Consider the following 13,145-nt stretch of genomic DNA (forward strand, 5'->3'; position numbering starts at 1 on the left):
GGGGTGGGGGGGTAGGGAGGGGCTCAGTTGGTTAAACATCCAACTTTTGATTTCGGCTCAGGTCAAGATCCCAGGGTTATGGGATTGGGCCCTGCATTGGGCTCCAAGCTCAGCATGGAGCTGGCTTGAGATTCTCTTCCCCTCTGCCCCTCTCCCTCTGGGGTGCATATGAGCATGTTCTCTCTCAAAAACAAAGCAAAGCAAAGCAAAGCAAAGCAAAGCAAAACAAAACAAAACAAAAAACTAGTTAGAGTGAATCCTGCTACTTACTTTGCTCTTTTTCAGTATTGTTCTGGCTATTCTGAGTCCCCTGCAATTCCACATAAATTTTTAAATCTGCTGGTCAATTTCTACAAATGAAATCAAGCGGTATTCTGGTGGGGATTATGTCCAATCTGTAGATCAATTTGGGGTGTACTACCATCTTAACAATGAAGAGTTTTTGTAAACACAGGATAATTATAAAGGTTCTTTATCTAAAAGTATAACCACATGTGGGCTCTAGGATTTAAAGCCTTCAGCATCTACATCAGCAAATTAGGTTTATTAAATTATCAATTGGTTAATCAAACATTTCCTATTTAATTTAAAATTTGAAAGATGCAGAATGGTACCAGACAGGCTATTACTAAACGGTCCTAAGCTCATAAACCAACAAAGTTTCTGTGGTATCTCCAAAGAGAAAATTAAAAAATCAGATAGTCAGAAATTTCTACCTGATGCTTTTATCACTCACCGAAAGGCATTAGGCATTTCTGTAGTTTTTTCTTTAAAAAAAAGGGGGGGGGGGGGGGAAAGAAGGTAATTAAATCCCTCCCTCAGTTTTGAGAGGAAAAGTCAGCAGAAGGAAGAAAATGACCATTACTACCAATATATACGAATCTGAAGTCCACAGATTTAAAGCTCTCTATTTAATCACTGCTGATTACTCACTTACACACTGCCCGGGCAGTCATCTTCATTCCACACTCGTTTGCTATGGGATCACAGGGACCTAAATCCTAGTGGGAAACAAGTATGTGCTTCATCCAATTTCTAAAATCAATTCTAAATCTGCTTTTGGAATACTACTAGTCTGGCTGAGAAGCTAAATCAAAAAAAGAAAAAAGAAAAAAGAAAAGAAATGGTTTCTTTTTAGAAATTAATACAGCCCTGGTCTATTTTTTTTTTTTTTTTTTTTTTTTTTANCGAGCATCTAGAATTCGTTTACTCAAGACTATACTTTCAGGGATCATATATAGTTCGTTACTAGAATTCGTTTACTCACCCTAGGATCTCATCTGCAGAGCTGAAAGGGCAATTGTTCTAGTTTCACAAAGAGTCAAACCTAAAACTCTTGGCTTTTTCATTGCCATTGTCTACGTGAGAGGTCAGTTTGCATTTGTGGCCTTGATCAAGCATCACATCCACTCTACTGCGCATACCAAGCATAGGAGACCATTCTATACCAGTCACTAGCCATTTCTTCCACTACTTTAAAACCGAGTGCTGGGGGCACCTGGGTGGCTCAGGCAGTTAAGCATCCAACTTAGGCTCAGGTCATTCATGATCTTGCAGTTCATGAGTTCAAGCCCCACAATGGGCTCTGGGCTGACAGCTCAGAGCCTGGAGCCTGCTTTGGATTCTGTGCCTTCCTCTCTTGCTGCCCCTCCCCCATTTGCTCGCTCATGTTCTCTCTCTCAAAAATAAATAAACATTTTAAAAAAATTTTAAAGAGTTATTTTGGGGTGCCTGTGTGGCTCAGTCGGGTAAGCATCCAACTTTAGCTCAGGTCATGATCTCACGATTCATGAGTTTGGGCCCCGTGTTGGGCTCTATGCTGACAGTTGGGAGCCTGGAACCTGCTTCGAATTCGGTGTCTCCCTTTCTCTCTGCCCCTCCCCCGTTCATGCTCTATCTCTCTCAAAAATAAATATTTTATTTTATTTTTTTTTAATGTTTTATTTATTTCTAGGAGAGAGAGAGACAGCGTGAGCAGGGGAGGGTCAGAGAGAGAGGGAGTCACAGACTGAAACAGGCTCCAGGCTCTGAGCTGGCAGTCAGCACAGAGCCCGACGCAGGGCTTGAACCCATGAACCGCGAGATCATGACCTAAGCGAAAGTCAGATGCTTAACTGACTAAGCCACCCAGGCGCCCCTCAAAAATAAATATTTTAAAAATTAACAAAACAAAACAAAACCTAGTGCTGTTTCTCCTCCACTCTACCCTGCCTCTTTAAATTTTTTTTTAATGTTTATTTTTGCGGGTGGGGAGGGCCAGAGAGGGAGGGAGACACAGACCCCAAGGCAGGCTCCGGGCTCTGAGCTGTCAGCACAGAGCCCAACATGGAGCTCAAACCCACGGACCGCAAGATCATGACCTGAGCCAAGATCATGATCTGAGCCAAGGTCGGACCTTTAACCGACTGAGTCACCCAGGTGCCCCTACCCTGCCTCTTTAAAAAGCTCTTTTACAAAGTCTATTTTCCTAGTATCAGCCCCTCCATCAACAACCTTGAGACTTCATACTTCAAACATTAGGTAATAAGAAACTTCTTTCTGGTCTCTTACACAGCAATCTCAAGCTTTTTATCATGTATCTAATGATATTTTAATGGAATAGTACACAAAATTCTTAAGATACTTATCAAGAAAGAAATGAATATGAAAACTCCTCACAAAGGATCACATGCTGGAATGCATGATAAACCCTCAAGAAGCCTTACAGGAAGAAATTTAAATGCCTTCAAGTGTTCCAGAATCAAAAACCCTAAAGATATCCAGTCCAATATACAAAAGATCATAAATACGTACCCGTGATGACAACTTCAAAACACTTTAAGAAACCCTATGTTTAATTTTATCCACGTTCTATTATTTTTAAAATGTGTAAGGTACATACCTCATACATTCTAAATTATTCAATCCGTCAGAGTACTTTATTCAAACTATCCAATTTATTATTGGATACCCAATAATAATATCCTTATTCTCTCACTGTGAGTTAAAGGCTAAGTTAAAGGTCTTCCAGAGGTCACTCAACTGTGTAGTGTAGCGGCATTTAGGCAACCCCCTTGCACGAAGCCGTTTCTTACTGCATTCTGGGTGTACAGGTGTGTACTAAAAACAATGTGCAGGGAGGGAATGTAGTGGGGAACATCCAGTGCCACATCAAAGCACACATTTTCCAGCTTAGTCACAGAAATCTTTTAATGCAGAACAAAGACATTTGGGATTAGTAAATCACTTAGAAACTCCGCTCCCCCTAAACTTTAGCGCTACCTGCTCTGCCCCTCTAAAGGGCGTATAAGGAATAAGCCGATCCCTTTCAAATAGATCAGATTGTTTCACAGTGCATTGTAACTATATACTCACAACTGGAAAAAGAAACCACCTAAAATCTGAACAGAATTACAACATTCTGTCTTGAAATACAAAAGCTGGGCTGCAAACTCCTTTGGGAGCAAGGGGATAGACAGAGCTGAGGAGTATGAGGTCCTTTTAGCCCATTTCGTTAACATTTCTGCAAGCACACTACGCTGCTGAAGAAGTCTTTATTTGGAAAAGAGTGAGGAGCGTTTGGAAAATCCGCGAGAAGTACAGAGAACTGAAAGCTCCGCAGTGTACACTGGGTTCCCTCCCGGGGCCGAGACTCCCCCTGCTTTGATGACTGCTCAACAGCGGGGGAGAAATCCTCCAGCGGAGGCGCTTTCGGCCGCCCTAAAGAGCACACGTAAACACACAGCCGGCCCGTGCCAGTCAGTAACTCCCTGTCATTTACACAGTTCCGGGAAGTTCCACGAACCCCCGAGAAATACTTCCATCCTGGGCTCTGAGGTGACCCGACCCACGTGCTTCCCCACCACAGCGCCCAATGCACAGCACCGGATGCACCACCCTACTCTGCCTACCCGATCGCCCCAGGAAGCTAACAGCAGAAAGCTCAAGTGCCAAAAGTGGCCTCACATAGAACTTGCAAGGTCAGCGGGGCCCACGTACCGGCAAGTCCACGCTAACGTCGGTACCGTCCAGAAGAGCCACCCGGCACGTGATGACGGACTTCGAGTCCCCAGCAGCAGGGATGTGCGTGGCTGCGCGCTGGGCCTCTCGGAGTCGCTCCCGCTCTGCATGTTTGCGCATGGACCGGCGCCCCAGCGTTCGGCGGAAGAAGCTCAGCATCTCTGTCGCTACAAAAACCAGACAGCGAAACGTGTCAGAAGACTCCCCACAGCAGTAGTCAGACGAGCACGAAAATCCTATGGGTATTATGGATATACTATTAAAAAAGGAGGGGGCGCCTGGAAGGCTCGGTTGGTTAAGTGTCCAACCTTGGCTCAGGTCATGATCTCATGGTTTGTGAGTTCGAGCCTCGCGTCGGGCCCTGTGCTGACGGCTCAGAGCCTGGAGCCTGCTTCGGATTCTGTGTCTCCCTCTCTCTGTCCCTCCCCACTGATGCTCTGTCTCAAAAATAAACAAACATTAAAAAAAAATTTTTTTCAAGGCTTCTGGTGAAGTACATTTGAAAAAAATAATTAAAACGGGCACTAAATCAAAGTTTTTGAAGACGTTTATTTAAAATAGAGTTATGATTTACAGCATTTCTAAACTTACTGGTCTATTTTATAAGGAGCCAATAGAAGACAACAAACCTTAATTAAGCTTATCAGGTCTTTTGGGTCAATGAATTTCGTGTACAACATCTGATACCTCTACAAACGCTAAGAAACAACCATGTGCTAAAGTCTCCTTTGATGAGCATAACGATCCTAAGAAGTATCATTTCTTTTCCAAGCAATCACAATAAAAATACAAAAACAGGGGTGCCTGGCTGACTCAGTGGCTGGAACACGTGACTCTTTATTTTGGGATTATAAATTTGAGCCCCACATTGTGTGGGGAGATTATTTAAAGATAACATATTTTTTAAAAAATTACCTATTTCAGCTAAAATACAAATATAATCCAAATCTTACGTTTTTATCAAATATTCCATTACTTACATATTTTAAATGGCTATCTAGTAGAATCAATTCTTTATAATGTTAAATTATGTTGATGCCATTTCCTTCCTTGTCTTTATTAAGGACATTAAGGTTAATCAAAATAATTAAAACAGGTTTAGTCATTTTAAAAATATAGCAAACACAAAATGGTAACACCATAAAAACTACTTTGCAAGCTTAATGTTTAATTTATGCAAACAAGAGAGTGAAAACAATAAGGCAATTATTAATTCCAGAGAAAACAAGAGGCTGAGCAGAAAAAGGAAAGTGATACATGGAAAGAGCCTAAGTGTCCATCAACAGATGAATGGATCAAGAAGATGTGGTTTATCTATACCATGGAATACTACATGGCAATGAGAAACAATGAAATCTGGCAACATGGATGGACCTTGAGGGTGTCATGCTGAGCAAAATGGGTCAGGCAGAGAAGGACAAATATCATATGTTTGCACGTATAGGAGGATTAGGAGGAACTTGACGGAGGAACAAGGGGGAGAAGAAGGGCGGAAATGGTGGGGGAAAGGGAGAGAGGCAAACCATGAGAGACTCTTGAATGCTGACAAAAACTGAGGACTGATGGACGTGGGGGGGAGGAGGGATGGGCATGGAGGAGGACACTTGTGGGGATGAGCACTGAGTGTTATGTGGAAACTAATTTGACAATAAACTATTTGTAAAAAAAAAAGAAAAAGGAAAGTGATCACAGTATACTACATGACTTAGCTAATACTTCAAATATTCATAATACTATAAACACTTAATATTAATCTAAACACAACTATAAAGTAACTATAAGAGGAGGTATATAATAAAGGTAGATGTGGACAGAGAGCCAAGTCCTCATCTTGCCGAGTTGGAATTCAATTGGTAATTCCTGAAACCTAGAATCAAGAAGCGACAGCAAAAGTCTGCTGAAATCAAAGTGGCTGTCTTGAGGGGAACAGAGCTCAGGAGGGTGCTATTTTCCAAAAGAAACCTTCGGATTAGAGGACTTTCAACTAGATACATTTATAAACTTGATTAAAAGGTAATTTAAAAATAAATACCAGCACATTAAAAATAGGTGCCTATAAATTGAAGATTATCATACACATATCACATACGGAGAAGTATGGGTATTCCTACATAATTAACTCGACAAAGCCGTAAGAGCCGTCATTTATATGCTCATCTGCTTAACTCCCAAGAAAATGAAATTTTAGATAGCTTTTCTGTTTACAAAAGCACTCAAATAGAACATCTGGCCCCAGTCTCTTTGTCTCCAACATTGCTCCCTGTGCGCCTTGCTACCCATTCCATTTTGGCGGCCTAAGAAAGGTGCTATTATCCCAGATGTCAAAAGCTCATGCATCAGGAAATCCTGATCTATTTTTTAATTCAATCCCACCTATATCTCCCCTGAGAAACGGTCTCTGACAGCCAGAGTTGTTCCCATCATCACTCTTCCTCTGAAACTTGAAGATGGCTTACTGTTTCGCTAATCAGATTTTAATCATTTACATGTCTGTCTCCTTTATCACTGGCTCCTTGAGGACACAATTTCTATTTTGAACAGACTTCATCATCAAGTACAACAAATGGTTAGTAAAGAATCTTATTTGCTCCTTAGAAAAACTCCCCAAAATACCTACTGTGTTATTTTGATGAGTAAACTAAGGGTCCGATCAATCAGACCATTGGCCCCTTCGTTCATTATTATTCATTACTAGTAAATAATGAAGACAAAGGCTCAAACTCTGATTTTTCTCTCTTTCAAAAATAAAGAAACATTAAACATTTTTAATTAAAAAATAATAAGTAAATAAAATACATATCCATTAATCACAATGCATAGACCTACTTTAGATCCTAATTCAAATAAACTTTTTTTTTAAGTTGTCTGATGTTATCATTAAAAACGTCCTGTTTATGGCACAAAAACAGACACTCAAATAAATGGAACAGAATAGAGAACCCAGGAATGGACCCATAAACGTATGGCCAACTTATCTTTGACAAAGTAGGAAAGAATATCCAGTGGAATAAAGTAAATGATGCTGGGAAAACTGGATGGTGACATGCAGAAAAATACACCTGGATCACCTTCTTAGACCACACACAAAAATAAACTCAAGATGGATGAAAGACCTAAATGTAAGACAGGAAGCCATCAAAATCCTAGAGGAGAAAGCAGGCAGAAACCTCTCTGACCTTGGCCACAGCAACTTCTTACTCAACACATCTCCAGAGGCAAGGGAAACAAAAGCAGAAATGAACTATTGAGACCTCATCAAACCTTCTGCACAGCGAAGAAAACAATCAGCAAAACTAAAAGGCGACTGACAGAATAGGAGAAGGTATCTCCAAATGACATATCAGATAAAAGGTTAGTGTTCAAAATCTATAAAGAACTTATCAAACTCAACACCCAAAAAATGAATTATCCAGTGAAGAAATGGGCAAAAGACATGAACAGACATTTCTCCACAGAAGACATCCAGATGACTAACAGACACATGAAAAAATAAATGCTCAAAACCACTCATCATCAGGGAAATAAAAATCAAAACCACAATGAGATAACACCGCACACCCATCAGAATGGCTAATGACAGCTGTTGGTAAGGATGCGAAGAAAGATCTCTTTTGCACTGCTGGTGGGAACGCAAACTGGGGCAGCCGCTCTGGAAAAGTGTGCAGGTTCCTCAAAAATTTAAAACTAGAACTACCTATGACCCAGCAATTGCACTACTAGGTATTTATCCAAGGGATACAGGAGTGCTGATGCAAAGGGGCACATGCCCCCCAATGTTTATAGCAGCGCTATCAACAATAGCCAAAGTATGGAAAGAGCCCAAATGTCCATCGACGGATGAATGGATAAAGAAGCTGTGGTATAGATACACAATGGAGTATTACTCGGCAATCAAAAAGAATGAAATCTTGCTATTTGCAACTAAATGGATGGAACTGGAGGGTATTGTGCTAAGTGAAAGTAGACAGAGAAAGACAGATATATGACGTCACTCATATGAAGAATTTAAGATACTAAACAGATGAACATAAGGGAAGGGAAGCAAAAATAATATAAAAACAGGGAGCCAGACAAAACATAAGAGACTCGTAAATATGGAGCACAGAGGGTTACTGGAGGGGTTGTGGGAGGGGATGGGCTAAATGGGTGAGGGGCATTAAGGAATCCACTCCTGAAATCACTGTTGCACTAGACGCTAACTTGGATGTAAATCAATCAATAAATTAATTTTTAAAAATTAAATTAAATTAAATGTTAAAGAAGTCCTGTATAATCAGTTGATGCTTTAAACTAGATGCATCTGTCAGTATGATGAAAATAAACGCTGAAATGCTGAAATAAAACCAACGTATTTAAAAATTCAACTGCTGTCAAACCTCATTTTACAAGTATGCATGCTCCTATGCAATTAGGCAAACTAGCAAAGACATTACAGTTGTCATTTGAACTTCCCAAGGACATAAATTATACATGCACACATTTGAAAACCGACTGGCTTGTTTATGATAACCAACCAATTACTGCCCTTTTCCTTTTAGATACAACAGTGATATTAAAGGTATGTTCCCAAAAAAGTCCTTATTTTTTTTAAAGATACACACTGAAATACTTATAAAATAAATGATGCAATGCCTAGTATTTACATCAAAATAATACAAGGCAAGGAGTTAAGTGGGGATAGAAACTAAACAAATTGCCCAGATAACTGGCCATGGTCAGAGCTGCTATGATAGGTATATAAGGGTTCATTATACTCTTCTGACTACTTCTGTATATGTTGAATTTTTCCAAAATAAAAGTTTATCTTAGGCAAACAATGTTCAAAATGTACAACTGTGTGATTCCTAGGAAGCAAATGAACTATAAGACAAGCTTTCTGACTTTCACCTTCTCTTCCTTCTTGAAAATAAAACCTCATTATACAAGTAGAGTCAATCCACTAAGAAAAAACAAAGCTTCTTTAAGTTTTAATAACTATGTATTTTGAACCCAATGTCACAACCACTTTTTACAAAATATAAAAGCAACTCACATGAGGGGCACCTCATGGCTCAGGCCATGATCTCGTGGCTTGCGAGTTCGAGCCCGAGTTGGGCTCTGCACTGACAGCAGGAAGCCAACCTGGGATTCTCTCTCCCTCTCTCTCTGCATCCCCTCCCCACTCATGCTTGCTGACTCTCTCTTTCAAAATAAATAATTTTAAAAAAAGAAAAAGTAACATACATGAAAATACATTCTGATGGACTAAGAATTTAAAGTCAACGAAATGAGGGGCGCCTGCGTGGTTCAGTCGGTTAAGCATCCAGCTTAGGCTCAGTTCATGATCTCACGGCTTGTTAAGTTTGAGCCCTGAGTCTGGCTCTGCAGACAGCTCAGAGCACGGAGCCTGCTTGGAATTCTGTGTCTTCCTCTCGCTCTCTACCCCTCCCTAACACATGCTGTCCCTCTCTCTCTCTCTCTCAAAAAATAAACAAACATTAAAAAAAATTAAAGTCAAAGAAATGATAAAGTACTAGAAGGAAACAATGTATTAGGGTTAAGAGCTTTTTTGAAGGATTAATATGCAGTGTAATAAAGAGCTATCACAAACCATTAAGATAACACAACAGGAAAAAAGCGAACAAGACATGAAGAAGTGAGTTCTAAAAGATGAAATGCAAAGAAAATATTTATAAAAAAGATGTTCAACCTCAACAACAGCCAAGGAAATCTAAATGAAAAACTAGGGTACTATCTGTCATTTAAGACTCAACATAGCCAGGGTTGGGGCACCTGGTAACTCAGTCAGTTGCACGTCCAACTCTTGGTCCTGGCTCAGCAGGGTCGTAGGATTAAGCCCTTCGTTGGGCTCTGTACTGAGCACGGAGCCTGCTTGATTCTCTCTCTCTCACCATACCTAGGTGGCTCAGTCAGTTAGGCCTTCCGACTCTTGATTTCAGCTCAAGTCATGATCTCACAGTTCATGGGTTCGAGACCCACATTGGGCTCTGCACTGACAGTGCAGAGGCTGCTTGGGACTCTCTCTCTCAAAATAAATAAATAAACTTAAAAATTCTTTCTCTTCCCCTCTGCCTTTTCCACTGGCACGCGCTCTCTCTAAAACAAAAATATAAAAGTAAACAAAAAGACAGCCAGTGTTGAAAAGGATATGGGATGAACAATCACCTGCACACACTGTCCTCTTTGGAAGATCTGACCACACTAGCAAAAACGTTAATGTGCAGGGACACCTGAATGGCTCAGTAGGTTGAGTGTCCAACTCTTGGTTATGGCTCAAGTCATGATTTTGCAAATTGTGAGTTCAAGCCCTGAGTTGAGCTCTGTGGTGATGGTGCAGAGCCTGCTGGAGATTCTCCCTCTCTCAAAAATAAGTAAACTTTTAAAAAATCTCTAAATGGGGAGCACCTGGGTGGCTCAGTCAGTTAAGCATCCGACTTCGGCTCAGGTCATGATCTCACGGTTAGTGGGTTTGAGCCCCACGTCGGGCTCTGTGCTGACAGCTCGGAGCCTGGAGCCTGTTTCAGATTCTGTGTCTCCCTCTCTCTGACCCTCCCCTGCTTACGCTGTCTCTCTCTCAGAAATAAATTAAAAAAAATAAAACTAAAGAAAATAAAAGTGTTCCAATATTCACTTTTTCCACCCCTCAACTGCTACTTCCGTTCTTAACGCAACAGCAGATTTTTAGCAACCACAGATCAGATCCCAGTTTAAAGATCTTTAATGGCCTTGCTCCCTGATCCAGCTCCTCCTCCTACCCATCTGACCCTTCAGACAGCCTACTCCCAGCTGCTCAATCTGCTCTGGTATCCCTTCTGCTGAATCCAACAACCTTTTTTTTTTTTAATCTTTACTTATTTTTGAGAGAGAGAGAGAGACAGAGCGCGAGCGAGGGAGGGGCAGAGAGAGGGAGAAATAGAACTTGAAGCAGGCTCCAGGCTCTGAGCTGTCAGCAAAGAGCCTGATGCGGGGCTCAAACCCGCGAACCACGAGATCATGCCCTGAGCCAAAGTCTGAGCCACCAACTGAGCCACCCAGGCTCCCCTATCCAACAACCTTTTTAACTGTGGGCCTTTTGTTGTTGTTTTGGCTGATCCATCCTTCTGGAATGCTCTTTTTCCACTTCACTTCTCTCCCATTTCCTCAGAAAAGCATTCCATGACTCCTGAGTCTAAATTCGGTGCTCCTTTCAATACCCTTAGACTTTTCAACACTTACAAAACGGTAATTAAACACCCAATTGTTTAATTATTTTTTTTACTGGGTACTTCCCCACTAAGACCCAAGGACCTGGTCTGACTCATTCAGCAAGATGACCTAGCTAGCACAGCAATCAGCCTACGAGGAACTCAATAAAGAACTTCTCTGACACTAAAATGATACAGTGGAATTCTCGGAGAGTAGGTTTATATGTTTGTTTTTCTTAATGCTAGCGTTTAGTCTGTGATTTCTAATTTTTCAGCAATGAACAAGAAAGGTTTCTCCTTTACAATCATAAAAATGCAAACTGAATTAACTGAAGGGTTTTTTTAAAATCTAAAACTTCAGAAGTGTGTCATGAAATGTGTATACTCTACTAAGTGATTGATGGTCACATTTTTTTGTAGGCAATTGCTTTTTTTATTCTTTTTTAAATGTTTATTTATTTAGGTCATTATTTTATTCTGAGAGGGGGAGAGAGAGAGAGAGAGTGAGCGGGTACGGGGTAGAAAGAGGACGACACAGAATCCGAAGCAGGCTCCAGGCTCTCAGCTGTCAGCACAGAGCCAACGCGGGGCTCGAACCCACTGCCTGTGAGATCATGACCTGGGGCGAAGTCCAACGCTTGACCAACTGTGCCACCCAGGCGCCCCAAAGTTTATTTATTTTTGAGACAGAGACAGAATACGAGCAGGGGAGGGGCAGAGAGAGAAGGAGACACAGAATCTGAAACAGACTCCAGGCTCTGAGCTGTCAGCACAGAGCCAGACGCGGGGAGCGAACCCAAGAACCCACCAACCGTGAGATCATGACCTGAGCTGAAGTCGGACGCTTGGCTTAACTGAGCCACCCCGGCGCCCCAGCAACTGCTTTTTGACAAAGCAATATACCAACATATAGAAGTGCCATAAAGATATTAATACCTTCGGCTCCACTAATCCCAACGCTGAAAACGTTTGTAAAAGAACATTTCAACAGAAGTAATACCTGCCATTTTCTAAGGAAGGTTACCTATAGAAAGAAGAAAACTCTGCAAACTAGCTTCCGTGTTCGATAATTCACTATGTTAAGTAGGGCTCGACAACCTGTTAGCAATGCCAGAAACGCAGTTACGGGTCACTTTCCCCCAACTCTTCAAAAAATACTCCTGATATTGATTTAAAATGCGGTCACGCGGGTTCAAAGACTTGGGTCTTCTTACTCTCGGCTAAAACTCATGAGCCTCAGTAACCACAAAAGTAGCGACAGGTCCCACTGAAGTTCACACGCCGAAGAACCCACCAAGAACACGCCCACTACCATGAGTGGGGGCGGGGACGGGTCCTCCGGATCCCGCCATTGCTGGGGACACACCTGCCTCTCACAATCGCCAAGGGGCTAAAGTCTCACTCAAACGCAAACCAACCCCAGAAGTCCACCCGGGTGGTTGTGGTCAAACCGTGAGACACAAACTCAAGGTGGGGTGTCCCCTGGACCTGCCACCCCCCCCTCGCCAACCAGACAGCTGACTCGAGACCTCGCGGTGAAAGGCGACCCTCGGCTGCCCGAGAGGGGGCCGGGCAGGGGATCGAGCCGGCACACATTNGGTATCGCCCGAAACTCAGCGGCCGGGCCCCATTGGCCGCCGCCGCCCCTCCCCTCCCAGCAGGTTTAATGTTTGGCCGGCCGGCTGGCCCGAGGGTCCCGAGGCGAGGCCGCGAGCACCCAGCCCCGGCGCGGCCCGGAACGGGTCCCTTGAGCCGGGAGGCGAAGCGGGGCGTGGATGGGGCCGGGTGCGGGCAGCGCGGCCGGGGCCACTGGGCCTCGCACTTACCTGGGCTGGGGACTGAGGGGCGGTAGCGAAGACGGCGCCGAGAGCCCGCGACGCGAGGGAAAGGGTCCCGAGCGAAACTAACGAGGGGGCGGCTCCTCTGGAGACGCCAAGAAATGGCGGCCTAAGGCGGGTGCCC

At 42.7% G+C, this 13,145-nt stretch overlaps 1 protein-coding gene across 2 annotated transcripts in view; it reads right to left on the minus strand.

The window, feature by feature from the left end:
- Positions 1–13,139, minus strand: part of EPB41L5 (erythrocyte membrane protein band 4.1 like 5) — a 128,692-nt gene extending 115,553 nt beyond the window's left edge. For both annotated transcript variants that reach the window (XM_077755299.1, XM_077755300.1), the window contains exons 1-2: positions 13,010–13,139; positions 3,979–4,166 (exon numbers count right to left, since the gene is read on the minus strand). In XM_077755299.1, coding sequence (XP_077611425.1) covers positions 3,979–4,158 — 180 coding nt within the window. In that variant the 5' untranslated portion in view covers positions 4,159–4,166; positions 13,010–13,139. The remainder of the gene's footprint in view (positions 1–3,978; positions 4,167–13,009) is intronic.
- Positions 13,140–13,145: the final 6 nt, after the last annotated feature.

Source organism: Crocuta crocuta, unplaced genomic scaffold, assembly GCF_008692635.1.
Source record: "Crocuta crocuta isolate KB4526 unplaced genomic scaffold, BGI_CrCroc_1.0 scaffold548, whole genome shotgun sequence".
Taxonomy (NCBI): Eukaryota; Metazoa; Chordata; class Mammalia; order Carnivora; family Hyaenidae; genus Crocuta; species Crocuta crocuta.